Source organism: Limulus polyphemus, unplaced genomic scaffold, assembly GCF_000517525.1.
Source record: "Limulus polyphemus unplaced genomic scaffold, Limulus_polyphemus-2.1.2 Scaffold225, whole genome shotgun sequence".
Lineage (NCBI taxonomy): Eukaryota > Metazoa > Arthropoda > Merostomata > Xiphosura > Limulidae > Limulus > Limulus polyphemus.
This window is the reverse complement of record NW_013665835.1, coordinates 225,827-247,155: the sequence shown is the minus strand read 5'-3', so window position 1 is coordinate 247,155 and position 21,329 is coordinate 225,827. Positions and strand designations below refer to the sequence as shown.

Here is a 21,329-nt window from a genome sequence, read left to right as displayed (position 1 = left end):
CTGTTGTCTCTCTTCTTGTTTCTTTTCTTTCTCCTCCAACCACTGTTGTTATTTCTCTTCTCGTTCTTCTTGTTTCTTTTCTTTTTCCTCCAACCACTGCTGTAATCTCTCTTCTTGTTTATTTTCTCGTTCGAGCTGCCACTGTTGCAGGTTTTCTTGCAGCTGTTGTTGTCTCTCTTCTCGTTTCTTTTCTTTTTCTTTTCCATCCCACTTCTGACACCAATTTGTTACGTCTCTGGTCGTTTGTTAATTTTCCCTAAAAATTCTTTCCGAAGAAACTTTACCGATACAAGTCCTTTCTTAAATAAAACTGGTTTATTCTTTCTGAATACAACTTTGCAATACACTTAATTTCAACATTCGCGCTATAACAAACGTTATAATTCACAACGAACGTCTCACGTGCTCAACAATGTTCTCTCTCTGTCCGCAGTTCAATTACTCATTACATTGTTGCCGTCGCTTCTTGGCCGGTCTTATATATACAAGACTACCGCATACCTAGTAGTCTCCCGACGCTTCATGAACGTTCTAGAAGCGCGTGACGTGTTACTAGCGTCACGTGACCTCCGCTGACGTAACAGCATTAATGACAAGTCTGTACATGCAACGGAAAAGCTGTTTCGAGTATATAACGAATATGGAACTTGTGAAAAAAACAACAAGAAAAACAACTGAAGAAACAAAAAAGATAGAAGTTCTTGAAGTTGCTAAGAAAAGAATAACGGTTATAGAGCTACAACTGAATAGCTCAAATGTTGTTATTTAGCTAAAACTTACATTCAAAAGTTTCATGAAACGCAAAAGAATTGAGGAAGAAATCAGAAATATATGTGGACCAAAAGCAACAGTTCTGACGATAAAAACATTTTTTGTCATATTATTTCAAATGATAAGGATTTAAGTACCATAATTGGCTGATATTACCTGAAAAAATATATATTGCACAATTTGGTAGATGATTTATGTGCAACCGCCTGAAGGATATCTTTCCTCATCTAAAAATGTTACTTAAAAAAAGTGACTTGTTTTCAATTAACATTAATGATCACAATTGATAATGTAAGTTATGTTAGGGGCCTGGTGGTTAGAGCATTCGACTCGCAATTTTTTTGGGTCGCAGGTTCAAATCCTGTCACTGAATATGACTACCCTTTCAGTCATAGGGGAGTCATGTAACTTGATGGGTAGCCCCCGCTATTCGTTGGTAAAAGATCTGGCTGTGGGTGGTGTTGACTAGCTGCCTTCCCTCTAGTATATCACTTCAAAATTAGGGACGGCAAGCGCAAATAGCCCTCGAGTAGCTTTACGCGAAATTCCACCCATAAACAAAGTTATATTACTGATAACAGATATATATATATTGCATCTTCTTCTTTACACATTAGCAATGACAGCTTCGAATGACATCTTGATTCCTCCTTTTACTTTATGTATAGTAGACTCATGAATATCAAAGTAGACTTGAATTTTGCTACATTCTTGAACACACTGGATGTCGTTCCTCACTATCACTAAGCAGTGTTTAGTATATAGGGATGGGCCGGGAAAAAATGACCACAACATATTATGTACTGCTCATGATAATCTCAAATCTCTCTTATAACAATGTAAGAGACTTTTATAAACACTTAACTTGGGTTTTCGAGGTTTTCAGAAGCTATTAAGGCCTTCAATAAATAACCAATAAATAAATCACTAAAGTATAGAAGTGGTGAGTAGCGTAACAGTCAAATGTTCTGCTGATTATTTTGATTCTGGGTCGGAAGGGCTAAGTCACTAATGCTTGAAGTTGTTGTGATGATTTATACATCAAAATGTTGCATTTTAACTTGGGGAGTGCAAAAACAGTATAGCGTTTCACTAACTTTCACATATGATATCAATATATGTAGTCATTCTACAATAGCAATGAATAATTTAATAATGATTTTGACAATAAATATTACCACTGAATTTTAAAAATAAAACAAATGTTCACTTACAAACTATCTTCAATTGATATTGTCTAAAAAAAGAGGGAAAAAGCTATAAAATAATTTGAAAAAATAAGGATGGTGTAGGGATGGCAATGCCAAAAAATACAGGAACAATGTAGGGATGAATACACAAAACCATACAAAAATCCCTACATAAGTAACCAAATCTTCCAGAGAATAAAATTTATCTACAACTAAATGTTGTGTACCTTGAGTTGCACGAATTCAGGTTTGAATAAAAGCATTTAAACTGAATAATGTTATAAAGTCTTACAGTGGCTTGTAAGATTGTAACATCAACTCAGTGGCTACTTAAGAAGGGATTTTTGTATGGTTTTGTGTACTCATCCCTATCTTTTTTCTGTACTTTTTGGCATTGTCATTCATCCCTACATCATCCTTATTTTTTCAAACATTTTTTTCTTACTTTCAAATGGCATCATGGCATAGAGACAAAAGAAACCTTCAAATGATGACAATGAATATTATAAGGTGAACTTAATAATAAAAATACTTTATTTAATTTAGACATTATAACATATTTGTAAGCTTGACTTGTTCTTTTAAGTTCTAGTACTACAGTTGTCCATCATAAACCTTTCTTGTGGCGACTTTATTACTAATCTATTAGTATTAGTCACTGTATTCATGTATCATTCGTTACATTTATTCACTTTTAGAAGGAGTTTTTCATGGTGCTATTACTTTCCATCTACAGTACTAATCATTATTGAAGCTAATGCATGATATTTGAACACATGCGAAGTTTACTTGTGTTTGTTTGCCAAACAGACCTTTCTGATAATTTCTGAGCAATGAATGGTTCTACTGATATGTGCATAAGCCAAATCAATGTTTTGATTTTAGTAACTGTAATAAAGATATAGTGAGAGGTGGTATAACAAATAATTGATAAGTTATAATAAATTGCAAGATGTTAATATAGTGTGTTATAATTTTGCAAATTTCTTTAAAAATACAGCTGATAACCGCATGTCAATCATGAATTACACTAACGTAACTTTCAACCCAAATCATGGATGACAAAGCAGATTTTATAATTAATGAATTTAATCATTCATTAAAGGAATATTGATACGTCTGTGAATACTGAAAAGATCGTATATAATTTTAAAATACAAACTATTATTTAAGTTCTAAATAATTTAAATGTTAAATAGAGAAGTGTCAAGTTGATCAGAAAAACAAATGGAAAGATGAAATATTTTAACAGGAAGGTTAAATGGTTTTAGTAACGTCGAATAATAATGGTTCATGTTTATTGATACTGGTATTATTTTCTTGACGTTAGTAAAAACTTGTTGAACTACACTGGTAATATTAACTCTCAGGTTATCTGACACCCTCTCTAATTTTTGATTTCTTGACCAGATGGAAGAGAGACAGCCAGAAGCGCCACTCACAATTTCTACTAAGGAATTAACTTTCACTTTTATACTTTCACCTGTAGCTTAAAGTGCGGTGGATAATATTTGGTATCGCACAGATTCGAACTCAGTATTCAAACCCCTCAGTGGCACAGCGGTATATCTGCGGATTTTCAAAGCTAGAATCCGGGTTTCGATACCCGTGGTGGGCAGCGCACAGATAGCCCATTGTGTAGCTTTGCGCTAAAAACATATGAACCCAACAAATAATTTAAAGCAAGTTTATTAAGGTATGATAAAACCTCTATAATCAAATCAGAATTCACTCATTAAGTTCTTGTAAAATAATTAATTATCCCGTTTTGATAATTATCATAAACAAAGAAAGAGAAGCTGATATTTATAGTCTGTGTATTTTTTTTTTATATACTTAGTCATTCGGTGGAACAGTGTTAAGCGTACCAACTTATTCCGCTAATATCCGGTGTTCAATTCCTAGTGGTGAATACAGCAGATAGCTCAATGTGGCTTTGCTCTAAAACAAACGTATTTTTCATGATTAATAAATTACTATGTAAATCACCCTTATTTGTTGTGTAAAATACTTATATTCAGAATATCATTTATAAAAAAGAAGAAATTGATGAAAATTGTTAACTCTATGCTACTCCTAAGTGATTTGATTTGATCTACTGCAAAAAATGCTGGGGAAAATTACATTTACAGAAAATTATTGTTGTAAGCTATATTTTTAACATTTTAATCTAGATGTTTGTTTGAGGAAGCTAATGATTATGGTGATGAGTAATGGTCTAGAAGGTTCTTCTAATTTGTAGAAATAAGGGTACATTTTAAATACGAGAATCAATGAAGTAACTGGTTAAAGAAACGTTATTGAATAAACAACGAGTGACTTAGTTCAGTGTTTACCAAATTGAGAGCCGCGCCCCGTGGGAGCCGTGAAACTTTTTCTGGGGGTTCGCCAAAAAATGGGCCGAAAACAAAGATGCTGAATTAATTTTAATTCTAAATAAACCATAAGCCTACAAAAATTATGTTTAATTAATTAAATGATGCAGTATGCCGAAAGGAGATGTTATTGTTTATACTACGGCACTGCTTCTCAATCACCATTCTAAAGTTATAGGTTGGGGGACCTCAAACTTTTTTATTCACATCAAGGGAGCCTCAGACTAAAAGAGTTTGGGAACTACTGACTTAATTCACTGTTAGAAGTGAGAGTTATCGCGTCTATTCAGTTAATCGATTGGTTAGCAAGAAAATTCTGCAAGTAAGTTAGGCGTGGGAACCATTAGTCTTGGAACTTCTTTTGCAACACTGTTTGTGAACTTAGGCCTACAAAGTGCAAGTGAACATAGCTACAAACGTTAAGAAGAAATAAACGAATTCGTTATCATTATGTAGACTGGACTTGAAATTACTTTTATCAATTAACGTAAAAACTAGCCTAATGATAACATACATTACTACATTATTTTTTATAAAAATCAAAAGAATTATTTAAAGACATATTAAAATGCTTAAGTTTTCTTCAATTCTTATTTTGAATATACATCAAATATATAGAATATACTTGGCTCTATTAAACTAAAATTGTGTAAGAGCATCTAACATTACAGTTAATATAAGTTGAAAGGGTTGCGTTTATATTAATGATTGTTCTTGAAATTTTTAACAGTTGGATTAACATAATGACAGTATATATATTTCATGTTACTTGCAAAAATAACTGAATTCGGGTCTAGAAATTATCATACAAAAGTGTTTTTGTAAAGATTTGAAAAATACTAAACTCTTATTTTGTTATATTATATAGATCCCATAGTTTTTAAACAAGATTGTCTTTTATGTCTTTGTAAAAACAAACTTATAAACAAGAGACTTTTTTCCACCACCGTATTAACTATTAGGCATAGACCAGACACCTCCTCTTTTACACCTGTTTCAATGTAACCTTTATTAGCCTGTTGAAAAAGGCAGACACATACATATCTTTTCTTATGCTAAAAGTACTCTTAGGTCTGCTCTCGTTGTCTAGCTTCAGTTGCCAGTATCCAGATACCATATTCAGAGTGTTGAACCAACAATAACTATTGAACACATCCAGACATTCATCTGTACATAGTAATGGAAAGACAACGAGAGTTACTCTTCTAAAATCAACACAGAACCTTGGCATACATACCTATTTTTTCTTACAACTGGAGATAACCAAACACTATCTAAAGGTTGTATGGCCCTGTTCTTCAACATTCACTGTATTTCATCACTGGTGACATTCCTAGCCCTCCAAGAAAGTTGGCATGCACTTGCTTTATTGGATGTGTGTCACTTATATCTAAGTGAGTCACCACTCTCTCACCCAATCCCCAATCTGGTCCCAACAATTCATTGGCATTTCAACCAATAAATTAGTGAGTTGCTTTTGCTGTATTAGGTTTAGATTGTTTCAATTCTAAACCAACGACCTATGATGTGTTGTTAGCCATATAATTGCTTTCATCAACAGTGTGACAAATGCAACCCTAGCATTGCTACTAGCGTCAGTTATATCTACTTCATTTACAACACCTAAAAACATTTCAGTGTGCAATGAGGTAGCTGATTGCCAATTATGAAACAACACCAGAATGTCATTCCTTATCAGGCAGATAATTATCCGAGCTAATGCTGCCTGCTTTCTGGATAACATTGGTTCGTCCATTGCACAGGGAAAGCTGGCATATGATTTCCACAGTGCATCCATCCTGAAGATGCCAATGCCAGATTTGAGGAGGATTGTGGTGTCTAAAGTATAACCACTACAGCTATCGCTGTAACATTTTCCCTCTCTAATCATCAGCTCAAAGTTAGTACTTCATACTGTGTCACGCTAGAAACTACTCTTGTCAAGATGTGAATGTCTCTCACATCTAAGCAGTGCCTCAGGGCTTCACCAGGAAGTTCCTTGACAAGATAATATACCATAATGTCCTCTTGATCTGATGTTGACATTGCAATGTAAATTTACTATGCAAGCAAATGCAGATCATCCATATACTTGGTAAGACCTTCGATTTTTGAGCATTAAATCTCACCTGATGAATAGCTCAATCGTTTACAGGGTTGAACAGATGGCAAAACTTGGATAACACTGTGTCTAAGTCTTATTGTTATGTCTTGTCAAAATACTCAATGGTATCCGAGGCTAGACCATCCAAGCTAAGGATAAGCCAATAGACTGCCTGGTCCTGAGTCCAATTATTCCAGGCAAGTGCTTTGAGCCATTTCAAGAAATGGTTAAGGTTTTTTAACTATTCCCTTAAACACTGGGGAGGATGGGGAGGATTTGCTTTACCTCACTCACTGGGACCTATCTTGGTGTGGGTTTTTAACCAATGCCTGGCTGAGATGCCATCAAATTTGCATGTGCAGGGTGATACATATTCTCCGGAACTTTCACACCCAGCTGAGTTATCAATCTCTGGTCCAAGGCAGCAGGGTGACAAGATGCTCATGATATCTCATTGTATAGCCATGGTCATCATTACAAGATATCTCTCAGCTCAGAGAGGCTCATTACTGTATCATGGTTCATGGTTTTTAACTGGTAGTGCCTATTTTCTCACATGCTAGGGAAACCATTCAGGTGGAGGTTGTCTGCCAGTAGTATTTCTAGTCCTTTTCAGCTAGTTGTAAATGGTCTGGACCAGAACAGTGGCTAGGGTATTCTGGCTGGTGACAGCCTGGAAGACCTATAAAGACCTTTCCAAATGGTCTTGTACTCACCAAACATCATTCCATCCCAGCAACCCTTAATCATCATTCCTTCAATTGTGCCAAGATAAATCTTTATGGGCAAGGTTTGATCTAATGGTCTGAGTGAATCAAACATTGACTAATCATTCTGAGCCTGCAGTTTAAAGATGATTGACGACAGGAATATTTGCATCATTGATAAGTCTTGCATCCAGGAGAGGACTTCCCTGGGACTCAACATTCTATTGTGCAATTGCTCCTTTCTCTATGATGACAAACATTTCCTCTTGTTTGAGACTATTTCTACCTTGAGAATGTGCCATTCTTTAAGTAAAAGCATTTCTTTAAACTCACTTATACTCAAGAGATCGAATAAAGGTCAGTACTACATTAGCAAAGTCTGAAACTCCACAATAAATCCTGTATCTATGGCACCAACATTTTTCCTTTCTACCTAGTCTGTGGTATTCTCAGGCAAAGATTATCTCCACACAAGTATTAGTTGGGTCCCCTTTAAAATATGATAATTGGTAAGGAAAATCATGAAGTAAATCTAGATTTTGACATATGACCGAGATTTAATCTAAGAGAATAAACAGACTGGACATGCGACATAAAGTGTCAAATAATCTTTAGTGTTAATTCAAAGCACAAAAATGGTATGCATATTTGAAGTAGACACTGGACTGTCGCTTCCTACCAGATTATTGAATGAATCAACATTTTTTGTCTTTAAAAGTGTCCTTATATCGTCTGACTCACTTGGAAAACCAAATACAAAAGTCTCAATGCAAGAGAAAACATTGGATTTACACATAAAAACTGATCGTTTTCATATAATATAGTGATGGCCATAACCTCTAGATATCATCTACTCGGACAGCAAAGGACACTGCTGTCACTGATGTGCTTTCACAATGTATGATATTGCAGCATCTATCCATGCATGGGTGAACAGGTATTATCTACTAGAGACCAACAAAGAAACACAGGCAACTAGAACTAAAACACTCAGTGGCTTTCTAGACTACATGTTTATGAGGAAACGTCACGGAATCAAACTATACGAAAACTTTGGAAAATTTCTATATTAAGATGAGAAAGTAGAAAATATATGGTATGCCTGCATACCACACAATTTCCCAGTTTTTATGACTAATTTTTTCTTTCTCAATTACAGTCAAGTTAAGTTTATTTTATCAAATTTATTTATTTATTTATTTGATGTTGAACGATCTATTTAATGCTAGATAGGCCATGCCATAATGATGAATGGAATAGCCACCAATAAATGAAATAGCCAACCCCAGCCTTAAATTATTGAAAGCAGAAGTGGATGTGTGTTTGTATTTGTTTTATAAGCTTATTGCTACTAGGTGGAATATTTCAAAGATGAACTGCAGCAGAGCCAGTGCCTGAGTTAACAATATATTTCATGTGATATGTGACCTAGATTCAGCTTTATTTACAAAAGGTTGAGGGCACCAGGTCACAGCCCTTAGAGATGAGTGTTTACACTATATTTAAGTCTTTATTGCTGTTTCGCTTACAAATAATGGCCATATAGATCAAGTATGGGAGAAATAACAATTGATGTAGCTAAGAATGCTACAACTGCAAAATAATCTAAGGACATAGTAGGCCCACTGTAGTTTACAGCTGTACATGTGTCTGTCTGCCTTACCTATCAACACTGCATAAAAAAGTGTGATCGATCTCAGTAAAGTTTATTATTTCAACAGTTCTCTGTGTAGCTAACAGATAAGTAATGTAAAATAAGTTTTCATTCTCATACTTAACTGTATTGTCATTGAAAACTAAAAACAGTCATTGATGGCCTACTAACCCAGGAGGTATAATTTCATAATTAATATCTCCATAACTAATGTGATTTGGTTCTTTAAAATAATAGTTCTAATGCTTCCTATTCATCATTAAAAATCACAATTTTGATTTTAGGTCAGATCCTACCCTTTATATGTCTATTACTCTAACACTGATGATAAATATAAAATGCAAGTCAACAAAACAGAATCTGGCTTTTGACTAGTATTGTACGTCTTGATGTAGTATTAAAGTAAATATTTGAAATTTAATATAATGTAGAATGGAATATATAAAATAGTTTATGGCTTGATAACAAAATGTAAGAATGGGCTTGAGTATGGTAAAGTTAAATTATAATCACTAAGTATTGATTTGCCTTAAAACTGAACCAGAAGGAACTGTTGTTATTTTACTATTTTTAGTATGCATTACTTGATTGCAGTAATCTTAAGGATAAATACGGTTATCATTCAAAATGTTGTAGTAACAACTAAATGGCGTAAGTTAAACTCGCCAAAAATTTACATAAATAATACATGCTGAACAAAAGTATCTACAGAAAAATATCGGTGATTATTACACAGATACTTTATTATATTGGCGATCACCGTAGATACCACAGCAACAAAGCAATGTTTTTTGTTGTTTTTTTAATTTCGTGCAAAGCTACACGAGGGGTATCTGCGCTAGCCGTCCCTAATTTAGCACTGTCAGACTAGAGGGAAGGCAGCTAGTCAACACCACCCACCGCCAACTCTTGGGCTACTCTTTTACCAACGAATAATGGGAATGACCGTAACATTATAACGCCCCCCACGGCTGAAAGGGCGAGCATGTTTGGTGGGACGGGGATTCGAATCCGCGACCCGCAGATTGCGAGTCGAGCTCCCTAACCACCTGGCCATGGCGGGCCACAAGGCAATGTAAAATTACAAATAGCCAAATTAAACTACAATTTTAGTATCCTGAATAGTACTTTACATTACCAAGAAGACGTGGTACATAAATGTTTTCATTACTATTTATTATATGCCAATATATGGTTTCAGAACAAAATGTAAAAACCACCGACTTACCATACATTTTACCTTCATCTGACAAAATAATTTTTCTCCGACCACATGGCGGATAGATTGCAAGGGCTTCTTGAAAACTTTGTTCAATATCTGGACTCCAAACCCCATCACCCTCACAATTTGCCAGATCAACTTTGGAAGAACTGTCTTTACTGTTACTGTCATCTGATCCGGTAACGTCAGGTGGAGGAGGTGCTGGAGTAGCAGTAGGGGGCGCTGTGTTTGGCACTTGAGCACCACCCCTAGAAGGTGTTGTTGTGGGCCCAGCAGGGGGCGGACCAGGGTTCCACTGAGAAGAAATTTTGGCGGCTGGTAAGTGAACCCCACACACTGTATGGAAAGCCAGATAAATATTCATAATCAAGACCTGTAAACACTAAATTTACACTTGCGAGATATAAAATGAAACTACAAAATATATACTAACTTACACTTTTTGAAACGGAAACCGATTAGAACTGCAAGCTATAAAATAGATATACACAAAGGGAAATATCCATATTAATAAAAAGAATGAAACTAAATCTATTAAAGAATAAATAACATTATGGGAAAAATACCGAAAATCTAAAACAACTTAGTTGCAGGAGTTGGATTCAAAGTGAAAATGGCTATGGCTAGTTGCTTAGAATCTGAGAACATTTGTAGTTCTTGCTACTGTAACAAGTAGAAGAATACGACTAGCTATGTTGAGATGCTTGAAGAGCGTGCTTAGCAATGAGACAGAACACTAATAAGAATAAAACAAAAATCTAGAGAAGTTTTTATAAAATACAAAACAAAATGTAACAAAACAGCACAACATTATCAATAATCTTGAAAAACACTGGACAATAAAATGTTACGATCAAAGGTTCAAAAAAGAAGATACCGTAAAATATAATGGTCATATACAGCACAAAAACTTTTGGTATGAATCGCTTAGCCAGTGCCATGAAATTTCAGTTAGTGGGTCTTACAATTATTATACCATATTATCAAAGCAACGTTTATAGGGGTCATGTTGTTTATCTACTGTTTCCTGTAATTGAAAGCATCACAAGGACTTACCTAACAACACTATTTAGGGTTACAACTATTTCTGGCACCAAAAGTTTCACAGTATTTTCTAGCATATAGAAACTACAATAGCTTTTGATGACAAAAATACCGGGAGAAGCATGTGGTATTTAGACTGGGGTTATTGATGACAAAAGTTCCGAGAGAAGCATGTGGTATTTAGACTGGGGTTATTGATGACAAAAGTTCCGAGAGAAGCATGTGGTATTTAGACTTGGGTTATTGATGACAAAAATACCGAGAGAAGCATGTGGTATTTAGACTGGGGTTATTGATGACAAAATACCGAGAGAAGCATGTGGTATTTAGACCGGGGTTATTGATGAGAAAAGTTCCGAGAGAAGCATGTGGTATTTAGACTTGGGTTATTTCTCAAATGAATGAATGGAAAGATGATCAGTGAGCTAGTAATCTTATTGTTTAACTTAAAAGTCTGGTCATAGCATCACTGACAAGTGTTCCAAAAAACGATTAAGAGAGCACTTGAAAAAGAAAGGAAAAGATAAACACTATTAATTTGCTAAAGAAGTGAATTTCTTGCTCAGTTTTCTTTTAAGAAATGCCTTTGAGAGAACATAGATTTAATGAAACGGGAAATAATTCAAGATAATGACATCCACGTCTAACTACTTTAACATAAGATGTTAGAACTGAGAAAAATTATAAATATTGCTTATTGGAGGCCAAAAAACCAGTTCAGGTATCAATGTCTAAATAGAAACTATGGAAGTTTATTAGGGAAATTTATCCAACGCTGGATATTTTACAAAAGACATCAAACTTTATCATCATATACCAGAAGATGCCAGTTACGTCAAAGATAATAAAGTGGACATTTTCGCTGTTGTAATGAACAACTGTGACTAAAAAACACAGCTCTCCTTAAAAAATAGGTTTGAATGATAAGTAAATGGACTACGAGTCAATAGTCACACTTAAGAATGAATGTTTTAAATTTTAAGTAAAACAAGTGTAAATTTGGTTTATGAAACACCAATTCTAAACTAATGTTATACTGTATGTTTATGCCTCTCAATTCGATTGATCTTGACCTTTGACCCTTAACTTGCGAAAGGTAATCAGATCTAGAACTTTGTATGTATTACCTACTATATAAATTTGGCCAACATCCATTTATTCTGCATTGAAATACTGTGTTCCCAAGATTGGGGAAGATTTTCTATGTACCAGGGACTTTCGAAAGATAATCACATGTAGGATTTGTATGCATTACCGATTATATAAATTTAGTCAAAATACAGCCATCCAACATTAAGATATCCTGTCCACAAGGTCGGGACTGACGGACGGACAAGGGCATTATAAAATAGGAGTCAGTCTGGAATAAAACTTCATTTTCAACTTAAATATTAAATTATATGGCCTTCAATACAAATTCAAGAGACCTGAATAAAGAATACAACACTGGACATAAAATCAAGTGGATTAAATGTGAAGCAGAAACACTGTTAGTAGACAGTAAACTTTCTACATTAATCAATCAAAGATGAATTAATTACAGTTAACCCTTCGTTTGCGGCTTCTGTAAATCTGCCTCCCACCCCATGTGCAAGTATTCGCATATTTTTGCGGCGGGCCATTCAAAATGTTGCGCGCAAAATACTTGCATCATACGATGTCAACTGCAGTCGCCTACGCTAACATCATATGATATCAACCGCAGTTGTAAGGTTAAACTAAGTTAAACTCAGACACAAGATTATGCTTGATAGCTATCAGGTAAAGAAGGTCACAAAAATTTTGCAGTTGGTACTTTGAATATCACCATAATCAAAAGCACTCAATCATCTAAATAATCTCCCAATAGCTCGGTATGATTAGTGATCAAAAACATTGGAAAGAGATGCAAAATATCCTATGGTTTGGATGGCTCTGATATGTGGAAAAGTAGTGCCAAATTCGTGACCCGTGTTTTAAAGTAATAGGACGAGAAAAACAATACAAAAACAAGTATACTATTGAAGCAGAGTTTGATTAAGTCAAAGTCAAATCAATTCCACGCCTACACTGGACGATGTGTCACTCCACTGCAGGTTAACCTACACCTACCTTCTAGTACCCATTATACAACTAGATAGACTTAAAGACATGAGGGCATGTCGCGAACAAGTTTAGAACTTGCAACCTTACGTCTACAAGTCCAAAGCACTAGCTAGTGGGTCGTGTTGCCCACAAAACTTTATTAAGTAGCTGTTAATATCTCAGATCCAATTCATCTCATTGGCTAGTCCTCTAATACAGTCGAATGATGGAAACAAATACGCCAAAATAATGTTAGACTATTTTACTACGAGGCCTGAAGTATACGGAATAAAACCGAAAAACTGAATATGTGAGATTGTATCTATATAAATATAATAGTACTCACGGTCTGTTGTCTGTTGTATGTCTATGTAACTACTTCGCAGGGTGTGGATGGATTTTCACCAAAATTGGTATGGGGGTTCATTAGGTCCATGCGGGATTACACACAATTTTTCAGCTTTGAATTTTGCGTTTTGTGGTTTTTATGGACATTTTTTAACACTATTTCGCCCCCTGTGTATGGACCTTTACCAAATTTGGTATGGAGGCTCATTGCGTCCACGGGGAAATGCATACAAATTTTCAGTTTTACATTTTGCGTTTTGCGGTATTCACGGGCGTTTTTTACCACTACTTCGTCCTCTGTTGATGGATCTTCACCAAATTTGGCATGAAGGTTTGTTGGGTCCATGTGGAGTTTCACATTTTGTTTTCATAGGCGTTTTTTACAATTACATATAAGGGAAGCAACTTTTCATGTCCTAAGATAACCTTTCATAAATCATGAATTTTCGTAACTTCCGTCAAGTGGACGGGTACTCCAGCTAATTATGAATAGAGTAACAAGAAAACTACATTTTAATCAATAGTAGAACATTGCCTCTTTTTCTGAAATGCATGAAATGTTAGTAATAAGAAACTACAACTCTAGATAATGAACTACAGAAATTGAACCTGATAAGCTATAAACGAAACACCAAAGTATCTTATGTTGATCTAGAACTGTAGGCGTTGGTGTACATCTTCTATGGTTGCCCTGAAAAAGATAAGTCAGCACAGATAACATCATTTATATGAGGTAATGCATTGTACCTGCCTATGCTTTTTTATGTCAATAAAGTGGTGAAAAGATAGAACGCTGAAAAGTTCGAGTTTTATAAAAGGTGTATAATGATTGACAAATTCGAGTTGACCGAAGGAATGCTCATACGCCATGATAAAATTTATCAACGACACAATGTAACATATTACACAGAGCTGGAACAAAGACCAAAAGTTGTTTGTTGTAATCAGCTATGGAGATACCCGGATGAGAAGGAAATATGTTATTGTTGTTGTTATTTGTAATTAAGCACAAAGCTACACAATGGGCTATCTGTGCTCTGCCCACCATGGGTATCGAAACCCGGATTCTAGCGTTGTAAATCCGCAGACATACCGCTGTGCCACTGGGGGGCGGAAATCTGTTGAATGTCAAAGAAGAAAAATGCAACTAGTGAAGAAAGATGTGGTTTTCGTAAGATCCCAGCATGCTGTGTCAAAAGCAAGTTCTTTGGGGATTCAGCTTAAAGGAAAATTGAACTAAAACACTGTACGCAGAAGACCTTTCTAGGGATTAGGATGGTGATGTAATCCATGATAAAAAATACTTCATCAAACACTCCAACACACGTTCCATCGTAAATGATCTATGCATGAGAAAAGTTCCTATTTTAGTTTTGAATCCTGGAAAAGTTAAATGTGAATCTTGTGATGTCTGTTCAAATGGCTTCATAATTTAGGGAGAACTCAACATTATGTCATTTGGATTCACTGTGTTAATTTCAAACTCATCCTGTTGCACAATAGAATGTTTATTGATAGTTTATAACTTGTGATAAATAGTTGCAAGTCTAATTACTTTGCATGGTTAAATGCTGTAATTACTTTGATTGATTAGGCCTAAATTCAGGAGTACTTTTTAAAGGAGTTAGATACAAAAGTAAGCGTGTACGTTAGTATAGTGATGCCACAAAACACTGGTCACTTTTGGGAAGGGTATGTGACAGCCTTTTCAGACACACAATATACAACCAACATTTGTAGTCTGCTGTTTCATGAATTCGAATATTACATTTTTATTTAATTCTCTTTCGAACGAATTATCCCAATATACAAGAACTCGAACATTCTAAAGATAGGCTATATTTTCTTTAGTTAAATTCTTTCATATTAAATATATTCGAGTGTATCCACATATAAGGGCCGGTCTTAGGTAGGCGTGAGATTATGCAAATTTAATAAAGCAGGGCTGAAATCATGCACGATTTTATGATCATGATAACATGCCAACTCTTCGCTCCCTATATGAATGTGGTAAAGTAAACTATAAATAAAAAGTATTAATATATAATAACTCATAGTATATAAAGCTTCATGATTTAATTTAATATATTTTTCAAGGGCTTAAGAGAAAACCGACTACATGTTTTTTAAGTGTTTTTTCTGACTCAAATCAGTGGAGCTGTTTCACATGTAATGATGTATTTTTAAAGTTACAGACGGGTAACCATTTTAAGCATTTTTTCCCCTCACAATTACTGAAGGATCACAAAGAAAATTTTAAATCAGTGCTACGTCAGAGGTGGCAATTTATTATGCATCAGTTCTCTATCAATAGACACACATTGCTACTGTCTTGAGTTTGACTAATATCGTATTACACTTAATTATTTATACAATATCAAAAGTATGATCAGTAGTACAAAATAACTAAAAAAGACCAAGGTCCAAACATGAAAAATTAAAATATAAATTGGAAAATTCCTTGTTAAATCGCGGGTCCCGATCGTATCAGCATATGGCTACCGCTTGCATGTAACTAAACGCTTGTTTATTTCAAAATTTCGCGTATAGCTTTATAAGGGTTAATTGTGAATAGCTTTTTGGTTTTCTTTTTCTTTTGATTACTTCGTTGACAGTCAAGCTAGTAAGACGTGTAATTAGCCATGTCCTTCTTAAAACCTGCCAAGTCTCCCACGGCGTTTTCACCGGTAATCTTCACCGGCTTATCCTCCTACTTTTCGCCGCGTCAAATCATCGCCTTTATCGATGAGTTTAAACACGGGGTGTCATTTGGCCTCACTAAAACCTGGATCCTACAGCCCTTATCCACAGCCGACTTCAACTATTTATGAAGCCCATGGAATTCTGTTCCACTAGTTACATGCACTACTCTTCGAAGCTCTAATAATCTCTTCTCCGTGTTCCAAACGAGTTTACCCAAAAATTACTCCAAAAGAAATCCAACATCCAAAATATAAAACCAATCTCCACGCCGTCCACAGGATTCGTTCAAGAACCATATTATCACCGACCCATTTCATTAAAATTGTCACGACATCGAAAGACATTGTCGACCATATTCTCACCAATGGTGTCTCTTACCACCAATTTAACTTCAAAGCAGAAAAACCCCATCAAAAATGGCCTCCTCGCCCCACCCTGCCTCTTTCCGCTTTCACCACCAGATACCAGCCATACAAATCACCCATGGTAGATCCACAGCTTCCAACTAGCAAGCCGACCCAAATTTTCAAGTAAATCATAACAACAGGATCAGACCACACAAACTGAAACCCCAGAATCGGAAGAATCGTCGACCATGACCATAGCCTCCACTTCTGCTACCCAGACTGTTCAGAATAAGCCCTACAGGAGGAGAAAAGGCACCCTGGCCCTTCCACCCTTTCCAAGATGATCAACAGTTTATACACAGATACCTTCCAACGAAATCGACCCTCCACGCCTAATTTTTCTAACACCTCACAACCCAACGACTGCTTCCTTCTCGACACGTATACTCCATCACATCCCATCAGGACCTACGAGTCTCCACCCTGGCTTCACAAACATATCGAGGACACACAAACCAGTCGCTCCTTTTCCCGTCGTCCTTCCTCCAGCGTTGACGACGAACCCAATCCTGCCATACATCCAAGACCTCCCATCAGCCAATCTCACCCATTTAGTTGTATCCTTACCAAAAACAAAAAATACACACGCGCGCGCGCGCACACACACACACACACACATATATATAAATATACATATCATCGCCTCCCTGAAGGACCGCAAGTCCAACAAAGTCCGTTTAATGTGTAATATTCTCTCTAGACGCCTTTCAACCTTCTTCCGGCTCAATATGTCTGTAAGTTAACACCTTTCACTCTCTGCTCCAGCCAAGAACCACTAAGTATAGCTGCACTTCACTTACACGTGCGGGGTGAAAAGATCAGAGGTTTCTGAGCGCCCTCGGTTGTCCCCCGAGGTTTCCTAAACGATTCGAAAAACTGCTAAGGTAAAAGCAAAGCCAATTTCAATTTTGAATTGATTGATCAGAGGAAATGTAGCTACTAAGCAGCACCCACCGCAAACTCTTGGCCTTCTCTTGTCTGATCGGTTAATGGGATTTAACTGTCATTTCATTGTGGAACGTGTTTTTGCGGCAATGGGTTGCAAACTGTGAGTCTTCAGCTTCAAAATCAGGGATATATCCTTTTGGGCCATGCCCGGCCCGAAACTATAAGTGGGAATCATTTTCAGAATTAAAATATACATGGAAAAGTAAATGGCACGAAGCCATTTTAGGTGACATGAAAGAAAATGAGTCACAATATCTATCTTTATCTCTGTCAGTCTACAACTTGGATACAGCGCTTCTTTCAACGTTTTTTCCGCCTTTCTTCTAATATGTTTAGTAACAAATGCTATTAAGTTATCGTTTAATGAGGTTTACATGAACCTTTGGAAAGGTCATATCGATTGTACAAAAAGTTTATAGAAATATTTCCACACAGTTACTGAACTGTTCGGTTTCATCTCTACAATTAAACTTAATTTTTGTTTTTCTTTACAAAGGTACATTTAGTAGCTATTTCTTTCATATTAGCTAGATGTCTAGCTAATATGAAAGAAATAAGCGAAAATAAAGAATAACTCTTTTGAATGAAGATTCTTGAGATGTTAGAAGAAGTGCGCATGATCAAGAGACCACAGGGAAACCTAGTGCGGTTCAGGAAAAGTATAAACAAACAGCGGAGTGAAGAGTTATTACAACTTCTGCCAAGATCCTGGTGCTGACGCAAGCTGCTAGCTTAGTTAAAAGCTATAGACGTTATTGGTTTTCTATGGCAATAGCAGGTATTTCTCAAAATTAAACTCGGCTTTTAATCTTACTTCCATGACAGGAATAACTGAAAACTATAGAAATAGTTTAAACACGAATAATTTTGAAAATATTATAAGTACTAAGAGTAAAATCAGAGATCTCAGTTAAAAAACGAAAAAACAATAACATCAATTTCATTTCCGTAACAAATATTCATGTTCTTACAAAATAAAAATGAAAATGACACATTTAACTTCTGAAATGTCACACATTTCATGCTTAGTAAATTTATATGCGTAACATTTCTCTTGGAAAAATAAATAATCTCTGTAATTTAGCTCACAAATTTCTAACTACGATACAAAGGACCAACGAAATTCATATAGTATTATCCAAGGGGGTTCAATGTCAATTAATATAGCAAGTCACAATAACACCATACACCATTGTTATAGGAAGTAGTGTAAGGTGTATCAATGTCAACATTATACTTTAACAAGAGCACTGCAATAACACCTTACACCATTGTTATAGGAAGTAGTGTAAGGTGCATCAATGTCAAGATTATACTTTAATAAGTTCACTGCAATTTCGGAATTTTCTTTAAAATGTAATTAACAATAATTATGAAGTACGTTTTAATGTGCTATAGTATTTAAAATTTAATTTTCTGCTGAAACAAAATGCAAGTCGAACTCTTTAGCTTCTACTACTAGTACAAAAATATTGTACAGGGTTGTCCTTAATATTGCACCCAATGTCATGTAAGTTATGAATATGAAATGAGTAATGAATTACCACGTTTTACGCTAATTGTTCCTCATTCTTGAACTAATAGAGTGAAGGCTGTTAATCAACAGCACCCACAACCAACACTCGGGCAATTATAATCGAGTATTGAGAAATGACCTTCGCTCTTAAAACATACTCACGCCCGGCCTGCTTCAGTAAAGGATGAGACATCTTGGCCTTAGGTCTTTTCACTTGAACGATGTCTCGTGCGTATATACTGAATGGACAGGTCAAAAATATCTAAGGTTCAACCGTCCCTAATCTTTAACTACTGACCAGACGCGATTACTACTCTTACGCGACTACTCTTAACCGAATAGCAGAACTGACTGTCATAGTTATAACTCCCCCATAGCTGAAAGTGCAAGCATGTTAAGCGTCGTGAACCTTGAACCTTGTGATAGGCAGCCCACTTGGCTATGCCTGAACCAAAGTATGATATAATTAGTTATTTCATTGTTCCCTGTAAAATATGAACATCACGACTGTCAATACATAAATAAATCTAGGACATGTTTTCAGTCATTAATATTTTCATTGTTTATTTCGTAATGAAAGAAAAGATTACATTATGTAGAATACGTATTCATGAAGACTGAAGAACCCGAAAATGAAGATACGACGTTTTACAAGCTTCTACAAATCATTCTAATTAACTTTTAGTTTGAATATTTGCATTCCTGTACGAAAATTTAACTCACTATCAATAAACAGGAAATTTCCAAACAAGACCAATACTATTCAGTACGATTATCATGACTAGTTATCTCAATCGACGACTCAAGCTTTCTGAAACCATAAAGATTCAACGAGAAGTAAATAATAAGTACCATAGTTTATTGAGAATATATGTATACATATATATATATATATATACTACACCAATAAATTATAGTCTGAAAAATTACAATTAAATATTAAACAACAAAACGATATGACGTCACGTATATGCCAGTCTTACGCATTTTATTACTAAAATGCTCAGCTATTTCTGTGCATTTTGCAAATGCTCTCCCTTCTGGAAAGACAGTACATCTATTTCATTTTCATATTTAATAATTTGCTGCATTGGTTGTTTTCGTATATTTGTGTCGCACTGATATCTGTTGATGGCGGGCGACCGTTTATGATAAAAGTACAGACTGATAGGTTTGTCAAGTTTTCGAAAACCAGACAAATCTTGAAACAAGTGTCGTTCATTTTTATATATCTAGGTTTCTTGTGTGAGAGTACAGAACACCGAAATGTACACTAGACAGTCTTGACAAGGTTGTGGAAGGTAAACTACGCCTTGAAATGACCGCTATATATCATGATTCACTAGCCCATTTGTTGTAGATTCAATAACTGGGTGATTATTTATGACCAAACAACTAAAAACAAATTTCATGACTTCGAACTAAGGTCGAAGACATCTTCATTTTGTCTGGATGTTCGTAGAGATCACGAAATTTAGCAGCAACATCATTGAGCACTTGTCCTTTTCACAAACGAATGAAGCTTTCATTTCTCCGCAAATGATTGATGGTCAGTGCGACACCATTGAAAATGGTAGTTTCTGTGGCAATTTAATTACAATGTGGGGATACATCCAGGGCCGGATTAAGGTTTAGTAGGACCCTAGGCCCACGTAATATTTGGAAATAATTATAACAAAACAAATTATGATAACAGTAACTCACTCTTGTCTCCATTCTGCTAGTTTTACTAACCATAATTTTTTACTTGGGTGGCCTGGGCCGTAGGCTTGGGCCTATGTGTTAATCCAGTACTGGATGCATTAGTAAGAATGGGAGCTTCCAAGAAAAGATTTACTTGTGCCATATATTAATGTGGTACGGAACCCAGTTGCACGATCATTCATGAGTGCAAGGTAGTGACCAGTGTAATATCCTAGACCTTGATGGACTACAGACCACTAATGTTTTGGATTGGCTACCAAAACGTCCTGGTCCAAGCTTCATAGAACACATCTGGTTCCTCTACGGACGCTATGTACTTCAACAACTAAAATTACTAATGACGTCAGAGAGCTTGGCGTTGCGCTGACAGAGAAATAGGATAGAACCTCTTATAACGTCATTTGTGACTCATCAAATGTGTCCCAAAGAGGCGGAAACTGTTACTACTGCCAGTGCGGAAATCTTAAGTATTTTTCTTCTTTGCCAAACATGACTGTTTTAGATAAATTTAGTCAGCCAGACTAAAATGCTGACCACATTGAGAGTCTGTTCTTCTGACTAAGAGAGCTATA

General features: G+C 35.6%; 1 protein-coding gene across 1 annotated transcript in view; it reads right to left on the bottom strand.

Annotated features, from left to right (window-relative positions):
- Positions 1–21,329, bottom strand: part of LOC106478562 (transcriptional enhancer factor TEF-1-like) — a 115,546-nt gene that overhangs the window by 50,944 nt on the left and 43,273 nt on the right. Inside the window, exon 3 of the mRNA XM_013939114.2 lies at positions 10,030–10,359. Within this exon, the coding sequence (XP_013794568.2) occupies positions 10,030–10,359 (330 nt within the window). The remainder of the gene's footprint in view (positions 1–10,029; positions 10,360–21,329) is intronic.